The sequence below is a fragment of the Astatotilapia calliptera genome, chromosome 7, assembly GCF_964374335.1.
Source record: "Astatotilapia calliptera chromosome 7, fAstCal68.1, whole genome shotgun sequence".
Lineage (NCBI taxonomy): Eukaryota > Metazoa > Chordata > Actinopteri > Cichliformes > Cichlidae > Astatotilapia > Astatotilapia calliptera.
Genome location: NC_137428.1, coordinates 34,861,554 through 34,881,637, shown reverse-complemented (window position 1 = coordinate 34,881,637; position 20,084 = coordinate 34,861,554). Strand labels below are relative to the sequence as shown.

Genomic DNA, 20,084 nt, shown 5'->3' with positions numbered 1-20,084 from the left:
CAGGTACCACAGTAGAAACTTTACTGCCTCCACACTCTTTTGATCTTCCCACACACAGGCAAACTTGCCTGAAAACAAAGATAAACACACATGCAGACACAGGAAAACACACACAGACAGAAATACTCACGCACACTTAGAGCCACTCACAGTTTAGTGGTGCGTAATGAGACTGTCTTATACCGTATGCAGACATGCACTAGCTCCTGCTGAGGTGCTGTAGTTCCGGTTTTCTATAATTCATGCCTCTTCCCTGCAGAAGTGTCTTTTACAGAAATGAGGGCAGATGAATAAAGCCTTCAGACTGACAGTATATTTGTGGACAGTAGACTGCTGGTTAGAAACCCTGCCCACTGACAGAGATGCCAATTTTTTTTGACCCCTTTATGTGTGATCATCTTCACCCAAGAAGGCAGCAGTTGAATATGTCCTTCAGGAGACTGTCTGCCCTCTGCTTCTTAAATTGCTGTATGTTGCTGTGATCACAGCGGTTAAATGCCTGGACCTTGTCTATTTCTAGTTCCACTGCAAACAAAAATGAAAGAATTTATACAAGTACAGCAGTCTATACCTCTGCTTTAAAGTTCCACTAGTTAATAATTGTATCTATTTATCCTGTATTTTATGAAGCAAGGCACTAAAGGCAATTTAATACATATAATTGCAGTCTGTTTAATGCATTTTTCATGTATTGGAGTTCAGATGCTAGGCGCAATGATTTAATGTGCTTTAGAAATAGCCTCACTAACAGTGTATTTTCTTAAACCATGGCCAACCATTTAAAAAATATATATTAGCTGAACCATAATAATCATTTTATTCTGGAGATGGAACAAATACTCAGAGGCAATGATATTAATCTTCTGTTAGTTCAGATGAGAAAATCTGATAATTTACAGTATTTAATCATTTCCTCTTAAGTCCGAAGTCTAAATATAAAAAATTAGTCATGTCGTCAGGCATTCAAATGCTTCATGAAGAAATGCATTTTGTCTCATTTACATTTTCAATCTATGCTAAGCATCTTCACTTCTTTACCATCTCTAAATTTACTGATGTAGCTGCAGTAACTCAGTTTGTCTTGGCACATGCTTTCATAAGGCTCTGTGCCGCAGCAGTGATAATTACTCAGAACCATCCAATTTGATATCTGAGGCACTTTTCCGATGTGTCCATGCAGATCTCAGGTCTTAATGCTGAGGTGCATTAATTGATTCTGTTTTGCGGTAGAAACAGAGCTTTCAGCATCTGCAGTCGCCTGCAGGACAATCAAAACAGGCTTTTTGCACAATTTAGAACAAAGGACGGACTGAGCTTAATGAAAAGGGCGATAGCTCTGAAATCATACTGAGATCACATCTATATTACAGCCAGTTTAGAAACACCAGTTTACCTAATATGCTTTAGACAAACGAGAGCATCTGGAGGCTCAGATAGAACCTGCAAACTCCTCATAGAAAGGAGTTAACCAGCAGGCTTATGAGGTGATAGTGCTAACTGCACCACTGTGCCCTCGCTATTGTGTTGTTTCACAACAAAACAATGACAAATGCAGCCATTCTAAATTGACACAAACAGAAAATTTATACTCATTTGCAGTGAAGCGCAATAGGGCTGTGAATGAATGAAGCAGAGAGCGAGCAATGAATTGGCATTTGCTGGTCTCATTATCTGCCCTCTCCCTTTTTCTTGCTCTCTGTCTGTGTGAGTAAATTTCATTGAAAGATGGTGGGCATCTATGTCCTGGAGGCAGCATCATATATAACATCCACTGAGAGATATGGGGTTCAATACAAGAGATATGGCAGGGAGGAGAGGAGCTATAGGAGACGAGCTTGATTAATGAGGTGGTCTAAAGGAACAAGTGGGGGGTAAATTAATCCATAGTAACACTTGCCGCCTTGACACTTTGTTCTCTTTGTACAATTTTACGCACTTCAGTGTCCATATTGATCACTGCATAATTATAACTTATTAGCCATAGATGTATCCTCCTATTAGTCTTTGGTGTCACTGTTTGCAGGTAGGAGGGCTTGAAATTTCTTAAAAACATGCATGTTCCCACTGCATTTTTATGGTTCTCGCAAATGTGTATTGTGCATACTTTGGAGAAAATGCCGTGGGTCTAAAGCGTCAGTAATTTAACTCATGAAATCAGGACAAAAAATGCATTATACCGAGGACACTCCGCTTCATATGGCCCATGTGCAGCAGGACCAGTGGGTGTGAAACTGCATCTTCATAATAATAGTGGGGCTTCAAGTTGAATTTCATTTTCGGGCAGACTATGAAGTTGAAGAATTTCGGGAATGCGGGAGGGCTGAGTGTGAAGTCTGCGGTCAAAAATTGTTCCAGATTGCTCCACTATATTCTCTCTTAGACACATCAAAATCTTATAAGTTGTCCACACAGGAATAAACTAGCAGTGATGTAATGACCAGAGGCCGTCAAAAGCCGATGACATTCAGTGGCTTCAAGTGAGGATTGGTGAAATAACTGCTGGCAATGCAAAAGAGTTAAAACTGCTCTCAACTTGAAGGTGAACGATTATAGTGACTACTAATGAGAGCACAGGATGCCATTAATTGACATCTGACTGGATGTTAAATAAGGGGGTTTCCTTGGCAACTGGAGACTGGACTGACCATCAGTGACGAAGGGATGAGCGATGTGGAACTCTCATTGGCAGCCTGATCCTGGGGCTCAGATTCATGGTGTACAACCAGTGGATATGCAAGAAAATTCTGATGATCATGCTTCTGGCTGCACTCCTCAGCTGATATGCAGATTTTGGGCTTGCACAGTGAAGACTGCCATTTCATCGCTTACTCATAGGCAATCCCAGCTTTTGCCACCAGTGATGATCCTAAACAGGTTTGCTCTCTGTGAAGGTTTGAGATGCATTGTGAAACTGAAACACTTACAATCAAGCGGTCATAACAGACTGAAAGCAGTACTGAGTAACACAAGCAGATATGGCAGACACATTTAAATTTGGTTTGGACTCTTGTTTTTCTTTTTTGGTTGAAGTTGAACTTTTTGATTGCCCTTTGCATAAGATGAATTGGTTAACAGTCTTTAACATTAGATTTTTCTTTGTTGCCACACTGAGAGAAAATTTTTTTTTATCCATCCTGTCATTTGCATAAAGCTAGCATCAATCTTTTTCTACTTTTAACTTAAAGTAGAGATATCAATCACAGAGTAGAGTTCTAGGCACAATAATTCACATCCTTGTGAATTGTGATGAAAGGATGGGCTCAGCAGCAGAAAAGATTAAATGAAACACAGAGAAAATCGTCAGCAGATACAGTGTTACTACTGATTGCTTCCCGAGTCTTTTTTCGGCATGCTTGGTGTCAGACTGTTTTTGTATTTTGTATGCAACTTGCAGAGATAAGTGCGCATACGTGTGTACATATGCAGGTAGCTGAAGCTATTTATTCAAATTAAAATGGGAAAACAAAACACAGTTCAAGATGGATTAGGGAATAGAAGGATTAACAAAGATGGCTTGGGTAGCAGAGATGCATTGTAGATGTTTTCCTCTGGCAAATCCCTGTGAGTGATGACTTGGCTCCATTAAGTCTCTGTGTTTGCAGCTCTGTCAATTACTCATTAATCCTTGAAGTGTTTACTTCATTTGGAGCCTAAACTGCTTCCCTATGTCTAACAAATGTGCATGTGTCGGCTTATACACATAGCACACCACTACGCTCACATTTTAAAATCACTAAAATGGCAAGAAAGATCATCAGTTTAATAAAAGATGACCCAAAGGTCTCACTAAAGGCCTTTTGACAGTGAGATACTAAGACTGGAACTAGCCAAATATTGGATTATTCAGATCCTCAATCTTTAGATAAACAGGGATTCTGTTTCTACTTTGGATTTATTGGATCATGCTTCAGTTCAATTTATTACCAACTTAATTTGTTGTTAGATTTGATCCATTTTCAGAGCTATTTTTCAAAAAGAAATTGGTGAAAAAATGAGCTGTACTTTTTAGCTAACAGTTTTGCTATCCCACTGCATATCTGTAAAGGCTGTAAGTCCTGTGACAAAAACATTATACAGTCTGCCACATATAATTCAGATGAGTTATTTTACAGTAAATGGCTGTATATTACAGAAGTAGTTGATGTCACAACACTGAAAAGTCTTTATGAGGACTTTTGAGAGGTCAGTATAGCCCCCATTTCACCAACACTGAAGTATTAAACAGTTATCATAAAAGTTAACCTGGCTGATGCACATGTTAACATTTTCCCTTTAGCTATTAGCAACTATCTAAAGGACACAAACTGAGCTTCAGGGAGTCACAGAATTGAGAATGGTGCTTCAGGAAGAGAATCCAATGTAAAATCTTAGCTAAACCAAACATGAAGCTCCATCTGCTCTGGAAATCCCTTGGGAAATAAAGTTGATTAAACCAGGATTATACTTTCTGTGTCAAATGTCTCCAATGTTGTAGTGGTTAACATTTTTGCTTAGCAAAGGAAAGACTGCTGGTTGAGTTCCAGCCAGAAACACAAATCCCTTGTGAGGTTTTATCAGAATTTTACATTTGGTGTAAAACTCTGCCAAATCAAGTGTGCAGTGCCACCCCTTGTGGCAACTGAATTGCCAAAAGTAGCTTTATTATTTATTTATTTATTATTCATTTATTCCTCTAGGTCCCAGTGACATAAATCTCTAGACCAGGGACAGCTGGAGACAGTATGGTCAAGTAGGCATTCCTGTTAGACTTATTTGAAGTCCACTGCCTGGAGCACACAGTTGGTGCATTGCAATGTTAAATCTCAGTGGACGAATCCACGTGCTTACAAAAAAGCAGGTGGGCACATGGCTGTCCGCTGCTCTTTTGTTAATTAAATTCATGTCACTCAGACCCAAGCCTACCCTGGTGGACTTGTGGATGCAGAAAGTTCAAACAAGACTCGAAGGAGCAGCCAAAAGCATCATTATCCGATAGCCACAGTAGCCATCTGTTAAGTTATCATTAAGATAGCAGCTAGAGGCAATGCTAATAATAAAACGTTACACGGTGTCTACAAAGTGTTGTGCCTCCCTGAAAGCCCCAGATTGAAGCTGAGACAACTCTATTGGATCAGCAATGTAATATGGTTTCAATTCAGTTAAAGCACAGCATTACCTCAAATAACCTAAAAATATTGCTGTTATTTATTTACTTTTTTTTTTTTTTTTACACTACCTAAGATAATCTTTTGGTAGGTTGTATTGTTCTATATACATATATATATAAATAATAATAATATTACCTCTTAATTTTTGTGATTCTTGGCCCATGTGGTATCAAAAATGTCAAACATTATCAAATATCTTTCTGTGTATAATATCAAGCTTGCAGTTTTCAGTATTGAGACAATCCTACTCCTTCACAGTGGTTTGGTCCACGTTCACTAGTTGGGACATGGGTGGTGTGAGGCATACACTGGTGTGTGAGTGCATGTTTGTGTGACAGATAAAGATGTATGCATACAATAAAAGCACAGTGTGACTGTGTTTGCGCATGTAAATGTGTGGTTCTGAGTAGTCATTAAGACTTTAAAAAGTGCTGTATAAATGTAAGTACATTTACTATTTACCATTCAAGGTGTGACTGATACAATATCTAAGCAGCGAAATGTTATTGTGTGCTAAATAACAGAAAATAACACAGTATCATGTGAGATGAAAACTGAAGGTACTAAAAACATTTTAGTACATAGTCGTCCATTTTTATTGGACAAGGGATGGGGTATTGAATCTTCACTGTCCATTTGACTGTAGCTCACCACCATAAAAACATATTGTTGTCATAATGCATACTGACTGCACCCAGTGCTGTGAAGCTGACACCTTGTGGGCCTACCTGTCAGAGTGACACATGCAAGCTCAACTGATGTGGAAACGAGCTCGTGTGATTCCTGCGTTCGTTCTGTTTCCGCTCAGCGTCGGTGTAACGCACTTCATCAACACTCACACGCTTCGCCTTTCTCCTAAAGGCACAAACGCATGCAGCTGATAGATCGAACTTTGAAAATTGTGCCAACGCTGCACAGCTATGATCCATTGACGCCGCTGACAGATCCGCTTTCCTCCCAGGCGCACTCGGATTTCCAACAAGCCATCAAACAAACGCACGTTCTACTTTTGTTGCAGCTCGCTTGTTCTCTGGAGTTCCCCAGGCCTGCTGTAATTGAACACATACACACATTATGAACACACAATGTAGCAGTGCCAGCAAAGAGTAATCAGTCATTTTAATCTCCTAGGCCTTTCTAAGATAATGTGGGTGCAGAATTACACTCCTTGTTGTTTGTTGTCTTTTCATTTTGTGCTCCTGGGACTTACTTACTTCTTTTGTACATTGTTAATAGAGCCAGAAAATCCCAGTTTGGGCAAAACACCTTGCATCAGGTAGTGGAAAGCAAACAGCATCCCCCAGTATCTGTACTGAGAATCTTATTTTTGACCGGCACTGAACATTGGATTTCACATCTCTCCAGTCATCCAGTCTTGGTTATTTCAGCTACAAAAAGCTGAAATAAAAATAAAACATTCTTTCAGTCAATAACTTGGAACTTTTATAATAATAATGGATTGGATTTATATAGCGCTTTTCAAGGCACCCAAAGCGCTTTACAATACCACTATTCATTCACTCTCACATTCACACACTGGTGGAGGCAAGCTACAGTTGTAGCCACAGCTTCCCTGGGGCAGACTGACAGAAGCGAGGCTGCCATATCGCGCCATCGGCCCCTCTGGCCAACACCAGTAGGCAAGTAGGGTAAAGTGTCTTGCCCAAGGACACAACGACCAGGACAGAGAGCCCAGGGATCGAACCGGCGACCTTCCGGTTACAGATGCGATTCCCAACCCCCTGAGCCACGGTCGCCCAGGGCTTTTACTACACACTCTTCTTCCATCTAGATTGTAAGCCACTTTTTTCTTGAACAGCTCAGTCCTCCCTGAGTAATGGAAGTTATTGTTAGCAGCTGGTAACTTGCCAGTTACCACACATCAATATTGTTCTTGCTGTTTGCATTTAAAATTCACTTTGAAATCGTATTCGTCACAAGGAAAGCCTTGCTTGACATGAATTGCAGAATTGCTGAGACCTTATTCGAGCAGTCAGTTTCTTCTAAATTTGGAACCAAATATGGAAATAAAACTATTAATATTGTTACCAAAAGCTCTTGTAAATCAGGAGCAAAACTGAGCCTAGACATCTTTTGTCACAGCAGCAATTTTCTATACAAAAAAGTAAGAGAGGATCCACTTATTTGGCAATTCACTACGGTCTCCAGTCCTTTCTAAAATTGCATTGGACAGCTGTTACATGTATTTTACTCACATTTACTCATATTTTTCTTACGTACGGTCTGTTTGGTCAATGACCTTTCCATGTTGCCAGCATCGAGTGACACAGAAAGTGGCCAGTTTCCATAACAGTGACTCCCCATATGTTGTTATTCATATTCAAGTCCAAGAAACTTTCCTATAGTAAAAATTTAGACAATACTGTTGACAACCCTTTCCTTCCTCCTTAGACTACGATGACCTGGATGACGGAGAACCTTCACAGACCTTTCCTTGAGTTCATTCACTGGTAAATCTGTGTAGAAAACAGTCTGCTTTTATGAAGAAGTCAAACCAAAGTTGGATCAGCTGTCTCAGAGTTTGTTTCTCGTGTACATCAATTGGATCTTTCCCTGCTTCAGCTGCAAGAGGCCTTTCAGTCTTGGAATAGTTCTGGGGCCAAGGGGTAACAATACGCTTGTATTTGTGGGACTTGACTGTGTCAGTTTTCTGGGATGTTCTATTTATACAATTAAGGAATAGGCTCGTCTTTGCATTTGTTTTTGTTGGTGTGTTTGCTTGTTTTTAAAAAAAGGAAAAAGCATGGACTGCATGTCTCTGCAGTTGGACATCTATAAGTATATAACACAACTATGTCCTTTTAAAAATACTGTTAATATATCAGGTATGATCATCCAGTTCTAAACCTGTTCTTTCACATGAAACATTTTTATATCTCTTGACAGATTAGAGTACTCTATGCTTTCTTTGAGGCCTCTGACGGAAACAAAAACAAAGACAATCAAATCATCATGCTCCAAAAGACTTTCAGCTCCAACAACTCAAGCATACAGGAAGTCTGAATATTATGGGCTGCGGGGAGAATTATGGAAACTCTTTCAAGTTAAATGCTGTCATTCATTTGTTACTATAAGCTAGAGTAAAAAATACAAAACAAACAAACAAACAAAAAACCTCTTAAACACTTCATTAGGGTTTCAGAAAGACAATATCACTTGTAAATATATGCCAGGAGTGGGAAGCAATCCATCACCGCATGAGGCGTAACCTATAGAGGGTCCTAAAAATGAAAGCATAACCCCTAATTTTGCTTTCTTAAAATGTATACACTTATACAAATAAAAAGAATGTAGGCTTTTATGTTTGTATTTGCGTGATTCCTTACAGAATATGCTCGATTTCTCCTGTGAGCAGGATACTGTGATTGGAATTAGGATTTTTTTTTTTTTTTTTTACATAAAACATTAATAAATCGACCAGCACAATGACGAAATGGGAAAAAGATGTTTGTCCCCAGACATGTCCCCAGGAGCACTGTGTATGAAGTACTTAAATATAATTTGTGCTAATAGTAGTAGTGTGGAAGTGAGTGAACAAACCTTTGTGTAACGTTTGTAAAGATAAACAAAAAAAATTTCCTATTGCTGACAAATGTTTTGTGACAGCAGTAAATAAAGTGATGAAAGACGCTTTACCTGTGCTTTGTTGAACTTGAACATCTGTGCGTTAGCCGCTTGTTTTGTGTCTCTGTGCGTGACTGTGTACGGGGGTCACACAGTCATGATAATTTCTCAAGCATGTGAAGTCACTTGGTAAAATGAGCTTTGACTGGCTTAATCTCTTAGAGCCAAATCATCAGCCAGCACAAAAAAATAAATAAATGTAACAGAAGACTAAAGGATTATATTACTTCGCCTTATCTGAACCATAGACTGTATATAAAAGTACTTCTGGGTCTGCATTCTTTTTAATGGGTACCAAGTGCTGACCACTGTGTTTGCAGGGATAGAGTTAGTGACAGGCATGCTTTAAGATGCACGACATAGCTACCGTACCTTTTGTTAGCAAGTGACATGTGGAAAATGTCAGATGCACTTTTGACATTTATTTAACAAAAACACACAAAAATCAAGACAACTGCCAAAATGCTAAAAAAACCAAAAAAAAACCAAAACCCTGTTTACCTAATTCAGGGTCGTGGCCAAGCTGGGCCTACTTCAGCAGCCACTGGGTCAGAGGATAGATGGTACATAAGTCTATAGATATTAACCTATTTTGTCCTCCTAACTTCTTTTCTAACAAAACAGGCCCATTTAAATGAATAACCTTTCTTCTTCTTGCTGTCAGATATCATTAGCTCATATTAGTCTCCTTGTCAGCTTGCACACATTACTCTCACTCTTTTTCTCTCTGTCTCTATAATTTTGCACCTCATGAGAAACTGTCTAGAATATAGCTAATGCTGCTAATGATTTAATCCCATCCAAATATTGTAACAGAGCTTTAATAAAGGCTTATAGCAATTATTATAAAGTTCAGATAATATAACTCTTAAGTCTTAACTAATAGTTGTGGAACCGAAGTATATCCAGTCTTCACTACACCCACGTTTATTGTGTGGTTTAACACTGCGTGGATCTATATTGTAAAACTGCTGCTGCACCACAAATGGGCAGAGGTAAAGGTGATGTTGCTCCAACCTCATAACGATCATTTTTTATTTAAATGTATTTAAAGATTTTACCGTTATAAATCTAATTGAGGAACTAGTATTTACATAACTTGTAGTTATGGCATATAAGAGGCATAGAACATAATCAAAGGATTTGTGTTTAGTGTGTTTTTGAAGCTTTAGCTATCCCAGTTGAAAATTATTTACAATACCATAGGGACCATTTAATAGCCACGATATAACCAGGCTTTATAGTTTGACTCCTCAGACTTCCTAAGTAATTTCTTAGTCAGTAATTTTCCTGCCACAAACCTCCTGCAGTATAGAACCGTGCATTTCTAAGAGATGGAAGTGGTTGGTCTCTGCAGCCGGGCTTTGTGCAGTAAGCTTCTGCGTATGAAATGGATTGCCTGGACTCCCGTGAGAGTATGGCATTGTATGAAAGCGGTTCACCTGCCGTTGCCGTTTTGATTATCCCCTACTATATATTCCATTATTGTCCTAATGGTTTTTGTTCTGCTTCGGAAGCAGTGGTGAGCTTCATCAGCCCGGTGTCACTATCAGCACTTTCATCCAGGGATGAGGCATTAGGACCAGTGTACCCCAGCTGCTTTGTTGATTACTGCTGCTTCTTATTCACAGGACGAGAGACCCTGTTAAACCTGCTGCCCTCCCACCGCTACCTCCATTACCCTCCATCTTCCCGTTTTCTCCTTGTGTGTCATGTTACCCTAACGCCCTGCTCTCCCTCTTCTCATTGCGTCTAAACACTGCTCATTTGCCTTCCCCCTCTATTTCCTCTAAATTCAGTCAAGATTCTCAGACCAGCACACACAATGATAGCGCCTGCGTGGAGCTATAAATCAAAGAGAGGCTGTGTGCATGCTGGTTGGAAAAGGAAACCAGTCTACCCCTGGACCAAGCAATCACTGCAAAAAAAGCCACAAAAGTGTGTCACAGTTAGAGCAAAAAGTTTTTAAAGCCTTTGGAATCAGGATCTTCATCTAAGTCAGCTATTGTAAAACAAAATCTGACTAAATTAACAAACAACAAGCAGTTTAATCATCACTTACAGGCTGGATAGATAAGTAAACACTTGATTTTTGTATCTTGTAGGTTGTTGGTGCTAAAGGAGAATCTACAGGGGGCCAGATGTTTCATAGCTGCTTACATATGAGACTGACGCAGCAAACCAATGCAAAAAAGCCCTAAACTGTATTCATACCACCACCATGCTTTATGGCTCATTCACACTAAAGTATATAATAGGATAGCAGACTCCTTACAACTACGAAAAGTAGCATCAGTTGGTGGTAATTTTGCTATTACAAGTAGTCGTGATGATCAACTGCCTTGATCAGATGTGAAGTGTGCAATACCTGCTGTTTAATTTATAATTGCCAAGATTGCAGATACATTGCAATTAGTCTGAGTCCGTCTATGCATCTAGTTTCAACTTGTTGCCAACTTTCTGGTTATGTTCCTAACAACAAGCAAGGCTACTGAGCGTCACTTTGCAGTTAAGTTGCCATCCTGAAGCAAGTATTTCTTTGTTTGTGGAGGAATTTCTATTTCTAATCTACAAGGTTTGAGGTAAACTTTAAATCTGAGTAGTTAATGTGAATTGCTTTTTAACATGTGTGTGCTTAGATGGTAATAGAACTGCAATAGATTGCAGCAGACTCCCAATTTTCACTGATTTCTCACAGTTAATTGCCATAATATTACAAACAGATGGTGTTTAATCGACTCAAACTGATAGCAGACATTTCTATTTTTATCACTGTCTTAATGGGCTAAAGTCGATTTAAAGACTGCAGCTGACTGCGAGTGGTTGGAGATATGGTTCGCATCTTTAAAGCAACCATTTCAAAACAACAAGATCGCAAGTTCATTGCATACAGTCACAATAATTTTGATCATGCCAGTATCTAACTGCTATTTGCCCTAGTGTGGCTGTAATATTTCAGTATGCATAAGGTTTTGGTGTGGGCACACAGTACTAAGGCTACATAGGCTTTTGTATTGTTGCCAGAACTTTAACTGTATCTCTAATTTTCTTGTTACCTTCATGTGCATTTTTTCCTATTTCAGGATTGCACATTCTGCTCTTGGTGCAATCCTTGGAAGATGCCCAATCCTAAGAGAGTGTGCCGAATTTCCATTTGTGTTATTGCAAAGTACTAAATAGCCAGATCTTAAGAAATGTTATACTATCATTTTCCAGCACAATGCATCTATGTAAAGCTGTTTGTAAGGTCACATTCATCAACCAACTGTCAATAACAAGACTTTGTCTGCACATCTAATACTTGCAGTCCCATCTTCTTAAGTGAAACATCTGACTCCAACTTTATTTGACTGATTATCACAGTTTCACACACTTCAACTATCTCTGTGTGCGATTATTCAACGTGTTAATGACGACCTGAAAAGTACAGCTGTTGTCGTGTTGTAATGTTAGTCAAAGGTTGTTTAAGATAAGATAACCTTTATTAGTCCCACACGTGGGAAATTTGTTTTGTCACAGCAGGAAGTGGACAGTGCAAAAGTTATGACGCAAAAATTAGAATACAATAAGAATAAATACAGTACACAGCTGTACAGAATAGAATAAAATAATATACTATATACAGTAGAATAAAATAGAATAAAAATATACAATAAGATAAAAATAGAATACGAATGCTATATACAACTGAGTAAAAATACAACGATGCCAGAAAGGATTATTGCACTTAGTGTTATTGCACATGTGTGGATGTGTGTGTTTGTTCAGTTAAAGTCTTTGTTGTGGAGTCTGACAGCAGTGGGGAGGAAAGACCTGCGAAATCTCTCCGTCCCACACCGTGGGTGCCGCAGTCTCCCACTGAAGGAGCTGCTCAGTGCTGTCACAGTCTGCTGCATGGGGTGGGAGATGTTGTCCAACAGGGATGACAGCTTAGCCGCCATTCTCCTGTCACTCACCACCTCCACTGGGTCCAGAGGGCATCCTAGAACAGAGCTGGCCCTTCGGATCACCCTGTTCAGTCTCTTCCTGTCCCCAGCAGAGATGCTGCCGCCCCAGCAGACCACACCATAAAAGATAGCAGAAGCCACCACAGAGTCATAGAAGGTCTTCAGGAGTGGGCCCTCCAAACGACCTGAGTCTCCGCAGCAGGTACAACCTGCTCTGCCCTTTCCTGTAGAGGGCGTCTGAGTTATGAGTCCAGTCCAGTCTGTTGTTCAGATGAACACCAAGGTACCTGTAGCTGTCCACAGCCTCAATGTCCATACCTTGGATGTTCAGTGGTTGCAGTGGAGAATGCTTGTGCCTGCGGAAGTCTACCACCAGCTCCTTGGTTTTACTGGCGTTGATCTGGAGGTAGTTCAGCTGGCACCAGTCCACAAAGTCTTGAGTCAGTCCTCTGTACTCCTTGTCGTCCCCATCAGTGATGAGGCCGACTATTGCAGAGTCATCAGAGAACTTCTGCAGGAAGCACTGGGTGGAATTGTGGGAGAAGTCTGCAGTGTAGATGGTGAAGAGGAACGGAGCCAGAACCGTTCCCTGTGGGGCCCCCGTACTGCAGACGACCCTGTCCGACACACAGCCCTGAGTCCTCACATACTGTGGTCGGTCGGTGAGGTAGTCCAAAATCCAGGTAGTGAGGTGATGGTCCACTCCAGAGTTCTCCAGCTTGTCCTTCAGAACCGAGGGAAGAATGGTGTTGAAGGCACTGGAGAAATCAAAGAACATGATTCTCACAGTGCTTCCAGCGGTCTCCAGGTGAGCGAGGGAACGATGTAGGAGGTGAATGACGGCATCATCCGCTCCAATGCCAGGCTGGTAGGCAAACTGAAGTGGGTCCAGTGATGAGCTTGTTAGGCGCCGAAGCTGAGCCAGGACCAACCGCTCCAGGGTCTTCATCAGGTGGGATGTCAGAGCCACCGGCCTGTAGCTGTTGAGGTCCTTGGGGCGTGAAGTCTTTGGCACTGGTACAACACAGGAGGTTTTCCAGAGCTGTGGGACTCTTCCCAACCTCAGGCTCAGGTTGAAGAGGTGCTCCATCACCCCACACAGTTGGTCCGCGCAGGACCTGACGACCCTCGAGCTGATGCCATCTGGACCCGCTGCCTTCTTGCCATTAATCCTCCTCAGTTCCCTCCTAACCTGGGTGGTTGAGAGAGACAGGCTGGAGCCTTGTGTTGAGTGTGTATTGGATGCTGTTGTTGGGGGTGGGGAGGAGTGAGCAGGGTGTGAAGTGTCTGAGGTGTCAGAGGTGGAACAGCAGCAGTGGGGGGTTGTTTGTAATCGTGACTTAGATGAAAGTCAGACCACATTTTATGAGCAATCAGTGCAGAACTCTTCATCTCAAAAACATTTTTTGCAACTATAATTAACCGCTTTAGATTATAGATGGTGCAGCACATTCAAAGCCTGAATTGATTTTTAAAGGTTCTGCAGTGATTTAATCACCATGCAATACAAATTTCTGTCCTCCTCTATAATAACTATAGTTGTAATTATAGCGGTGTCCCAGTTCTAGAGTAATATATAGTGACTCTTACTTATTTCACCATGCTTGTAGGTAATAAAAATTAATTTACTAGTTTTGTGCTGTTAGACTATTAATGGACCCAGCAATGGGAATGCCAATGCTGACTAAACAATGAATGAAGTTTATTTGCTTTTTTCAGTATCAGCCTTCCATCATGATTATGTTTTGATTCCCAGGACCCTCTGGTGATGTCTTCTGGCTCAGACGGATGCAACACATTTCATGTTCTGGTGACAATACGCATTGCTCAAAACAAGGAGATTGTTTTTGACGTTACCACAGTCATAATTGGCGCAGTTAATCACGAAGACATGCAGTTTTCCCTTTCTACTTCATGCAGTTTGTGGTTTTTCTTGGATATTATATGCACACATTTCTTCCTTCTTTGCTCATGTGTTACTCAACTTATCTGCTATGTATGTTTATCTACAGTTCTGCATCGATGCCGCCCAGAAAGGGAGCAGGAGGTGAAAGAGGGAGAGAGTGCTCAAAGGCATGGCAATACAATCAGGCATCTTCACTGCTGACAGGGGTTTGTTGCCTCAGAATTGAAGTTATTATCTCTCGGCACAAATCAAAATTGTGAAATTGATTCAGTCGGGTTGTTGTGCTCAAAGAGATGGGCCTCCGCTGCAATCCACAGCACTCTGACAAGTAATGATTTTAGTTGTTGCTCTGAGCATATGTTAATAGGCATTTCAACAGAAGCATTTAGTAGTTCCTTGCGAGAACTGTAGCAAGAAGACAAATGAACAAAGATTGATGGGAGGGGTAGCTTAATTGTAGCTCACTAAAGAAGAGAATGGAGGGACACTGTGTAACAAATTAAATTGGATTCCTGACAAAGAGGAACTTTGGGAAGTCTTTTACCACGCTGTGGTGTGGTCTTTGTTGTGACAGTCTTGGACTCTAGCTCTATAGTGAGCCAGTATTTCACAAATCTTGAGATTGTTGCAGTATCTGTTTTAAAAATCAACAGTGTGTGTTTCGTTAGTATGAAATGAAAGTCGAGAGTCCTTTTGTGTTGGTGGTACACAAGGATTTTTTTGATCATTAAGAGATTCAACCCTATTCAGCTTGATTCCTCCAGACCACGAGGCACATGGGAATACATCGATCTGCAGAGGGATTGCACATATGGCAAGCTATCAGAAGGCAATGAGGCACAGCCAACAGCAATTTTCTGTAGAAATGTGTTAGAAGTGTTGTTGTTTGTGTGGGTGGGTGGTGGTGCTGTTTGGTCATTTGGGGTTTTTGGATATTAGAAAAGCCTTCCAAATATTGGCCATTTCTCTCTGCAATCTTTAATTTTCGACCAAACATTCGTTTCAGCTTGATTTTTTTTGTGTGTGTTGTCTCTCACTTCAATATCTTCTTCTAAGCCCTCACACTGATTTTATAACCATGGATGTTTATGTGTGGGAGTATGTTTTGGCTTTGTCAAATCAAATTAAATTGACTCAAGTGTAGATATGCGAGTATACTTTGCTCCTTCAACTCAAGGACATACTGAAAAGCAAATTTTTATTTTTAATTTTTATTTGGCCTCAATTTATTCTCCTCCGCTCTCTTTTCTTCTCCTCAGGTGCTCAAGGGAAGTAAAAAGCTTTGCCTCTCAGTGCGTTCAGTCGGTCGCATTCCAGGCGGCTATGTCACCAACCACGTTTATACCTGGGTTGACCCTCAGGGCCGAAGCGTGTCTCCTCCTCCTGACCTGCCTGAGCATCGCAGCGCCACTCTGAGAAGAACTGACAGTCAGCGCCGAAGCAACATGCAGCTACTGCAGGAAGGGGATGAGAAGAAGGTAGAGACCTTACATGCAAACCATTAAACTAGAGGACCAAAAATGCCTTTTAAAAAAACATAAAATTAGTTCCTTCCTGTACTTTTAACAGCCTGTATTTGCTATGTTTACTATTACACTACACTATGTGCACTGATTGGAGCAAAGAAGCCTCCAAAACATTTTTAGTTTCAGCATTGGTCAGAAAGAAGCCAACTGTCATTTACTATATCTTTTTATTAGGTTTTGGACAGTACACGGAAACAACAGCAAGAATCGTTTGCTTTGACAAGCAGTTCACCAACATAACTCCCAATGAGAAACTTTAAATGAAATGGACAGTTAACTGATAACCTGTCAGTGTTCTGCACCTGTCTTGCACACAGACATCCACAGAACTTCTAGAGCGACGCTCTATATTGACCAGTATGTTTTAAGGGGCAGAAGAATGCACCCCCAAAAGATTAATGGTGTATGCTAAGGCTAAATTTTGTGATGCTAAAGTAAGTAACAAAGTCTAAAAGCATTTGATACATAAATCATCAAACGTCTCATAGATTTCACAAAATAAAAATCCTATTCGACTTCCTCCAGTGGCACAGACTAAAAATTTGCCTCTGGAAAAGACGTCACGCTGTGAACAAGGTTTAAGACTGAGATGGGAGTATTCACTTTAGGGAAGGTTTTTCACTGTACTGATACAGATCAACGAGTCCCCATGCAGCACTGCTTTGTTTGGACTGATGCCCACTCTATTTAACTCTTACTTGAGTCATTTGAGGCACAACTTGATGTTTTTGATGTTTTTCTCTGAAGTCCCTGTCACTTTCGCTTGACCTCAACAAAAAACAGCAAGACGATTCATACACTTAGAGTACACCGTTTAATAAAGTGACAGTAGGTATTTTTGACATTTGTCTGCAGTGTGGAAATGACAATGTCCCCTAGCCCATTTTAGATACTTTATTCTTGTTGTGTTGCTTGACGCAGGCTTTATAAACTCAGATGAACTGGTGACATTATTATCAAGACTAGAATGTTTAGAAAGGGAATGTGTAAAGTGAAGTGAAATGTTTGTCATTTATCCTGTCCCCTCACTCTTCCCACTACAGACATGATGCAGGGTAACTCCTGCCTTTATTGCTCCTCTCAGCCTCTGTGACTAAAGCAAAATAATTAATTATAATCCTAAAGGCTGGCAATGCAGCAACACTCAGCACATAACTAATGCAAGCTGAATTATAGTAAACCTTAAGCTCACTCTGATCTTCATAACAGACAGATTGCATTACTGCGGCATAATTGCTATAGTTAACCTGTGGGTTTAACAGTTTGTTCAGGTCCAGAACATATCAGGACATTGTAGCATGAAATGAAGACTCACTGGTAATTAACATTTACACGACCTGCACTGCTTGTCCACTATTTGTATTTAGGAACCTTCCTAAGCAAAACTGACTATTTGATCACATCCCAGAATTGCAGAAAATGTTCGTGCAGAGGCCTTTTTGTGTGGTGTTATAATGCATGTTCTTGTGACTGCATATTTTCTCACAGGGAACTCCAGCTTCTTCTCCAAGTCATACCTGTTCGGTTAACTGGTGAAATTCCAAATTGGCTGTTTGTGAGAATGTGAGGAGAAAAGGTTGTCTATTGCACTGTGTTAGCCTGATGGGGTGGCGACCAGTTCACAGTGTACCCCAGCTCTAATCCAGTGACAGCTAGAAAAGGCTTCATCCTCCATTCATCCTACATATTCATAGAGTTCAATTAACTGACCTTAGAGAACAATAATCATGAGGTTGAACTTTAAGCATTTCATCACCTGACTGGACAAATACAGCCACTGGATAAATATTAGTCCTATCTTGTAATTTCTAATCTTCTTAAAACGAGATAGTTAAAAACAGTTTGAATAAATTTGAAAAGATATGTTTCAGATGCTGAATTTTAATGGGAGTTGGTTTTAAGTTTGGTTGTGTGAGCCGGCTAACTTTAGGCACAGTAAAAGAAGTGTATAACACTGGATGCTAAAATTAAAAACTTAAACGATAAAAATAATTGGACCTCGAGTGCCGTAAAACCTTACGCTCTCATCACCTCATGACCTGCAGGAAAGGAGCTATCAGAGCTGTTTAAAAGATTTATTGCACTAGAACTTTCAATTTTTTAGCACCTAAGAGCTACATATTAATCTTAACTGCTTCAGCTCTATTAATGCAGACTTCAGCTCTGCATTGCAGATGAGCAAATATTAATCCAGTACTAAATAGAGTTTGGCAGTTCATTGAAATTCTAGTTTCTATTTCTGATATTATTAATTTTGAGTCATGCATAGGATGGAATTAGAAATATGTTAGAAAATATGTCTCAATTAAGTTTATTTTCTTTTGGAATTGCTTCATTCAGCTCTCTAGTCTGTGGGTGAGACCATGCTCTGAATTATGCAAGCTAGAGTTCCTTTGATCCACAGCTGTTCTGATAATGACAGAACTGTTCCCCTTTTGGATAATCTGAAACCTACTAATCATTCATTAATTTGAAATGTATGAATTTGTAAGTGAACGGCATCCAAGTCCAATCAGGTGCTTTGTATCAATACCACAACTACTGAAAGTTGCTTTGTAGCATCCGGACAGTACATGTATGGCTTTGCTTTTTATTGGCAAATTTCTTAAAACATCCAATGCTCTCTCAGCTACTTCTTCGGGAAGGTGGAATTTTATTGTCATTCTACTGTAGTACAACTTTTTATTAGCTATATTAAAATGTAGCAAGCCTCCAATCTAACTTGGTTTTCAAAATGCCTCTGGCTTTGGGTGCCGCAGACACTCATATTGATGCTTCAGAAATCAATCACTGTTTGGCCAGCTAAGGCTCAGGTTTAGCTTAGGATCATAACTTCTTGGTAGTAAATAATTCAAACCATGCAGCAATAAATTAATGAATTACTTTGTGTTGTTGGCTGCGGGTTTGTCTGATTTTGGTATTTTCTGCCTGCCATATGATGCCACTTATCACTTGTCAATTGTTACATTAGGCACTTGCACATGCGGTATTCCTCTTGCCCTAAGACGGCTGCGATAGGCTCCACCCCCACCTCCCCACCCCACGACCCTGAAGAAGGATAAGTGAAAGCAAATGGATGGATGAATATCTGGTCAATTTGAATATGATGACAGCAATACATCGTAAAAAAAAGTTGAAATGGGAACAAAAGAGGGCTTAAAAAGTTATTGAATTAAACACAAACAGCTGGAGGAACATTTTGTAACTAGGTTAATTGGCAACAGGTCAATAACATAATTTGATATAAAAAGAGCATTTAAGAGTTTCTCAGAAGTAAACATGGACAAATGTGCATGAATCTGCTAATACCTGTCTACAAATTGTGGAAAAATTTCAGAATGTTACTCAATGTAAAATTTTGAAAAAGTAAAATAAACTTATAAAGAATTAGCAAAACTTTAGGCAACCTGGCACTTAAAATATTTTTAAAATACATTAAAAATGGAAAAGTTTAACACCAGCCAGCTCAGTGACATCACAGAAAATTGATGAATACAGATTTTTCTTTTAACCATGGAAAGAATTCTGTGATCATCAGCTCTTTCCCTGGTCAAGAATCCTTCACAACATCTAGCCAAGGCAACACCAAGAGCATGAATGTATATACAGAGAGTTCACAACAAGATGCAAAACAGTGGTTATAGTCAGAAGCAGAAAGGCCAGATTAGACCAAAAACACATCACAGCTGGCACAGTTCTGTGAAAAACAACAACAACCAAAAACAAATATATTCATATTTTTACAGATGAAACCAAAATTAACTTGTACTTGATGAGGAGAGAAAAGTAAAGCGAGGGGAACAGTTCATGATCTGAAGCAATCTACAACATCTGTCAAATGTAGTGGAGACACTGTTATGTGCATTTATGGCTGCAGTGGAACTGGTGACTTTAGTGTTAATTCTTCCCCCAA

At 40.0% G+C, this 20,084-nt stretch overlaps 1 protein-coding gene across 6 annotated transcripts in view; it reads left to right on the top strand.

Moving 5' to 3' along the window:
• whrna (whirlin a) overlaps positions 1-20,084 on the top strand; it is a 217,871-nt gene that overhangs the window by 72,624 nt on the left and 125,163 nt on the right. For 5 of the 6 annotated variants that reach the window (XM_026174383.2, XM_026174381.2, XM_080304468.1 and 2 more), the window contains exon 2: positions 15,905-16,123. The exons of the other annotated variant lie outside the window; for it this stretch is intronic. In XM_026174383.2, the coding sequence (XP_026030168.1) occupies positions 15,905-16,123 (219 nt within the window). The remainder of the gene's footprint in view (positions 1-15,904; positions 16,124-20,084) is intronic. 6 annotated transcript variants of the gene reach the window in all.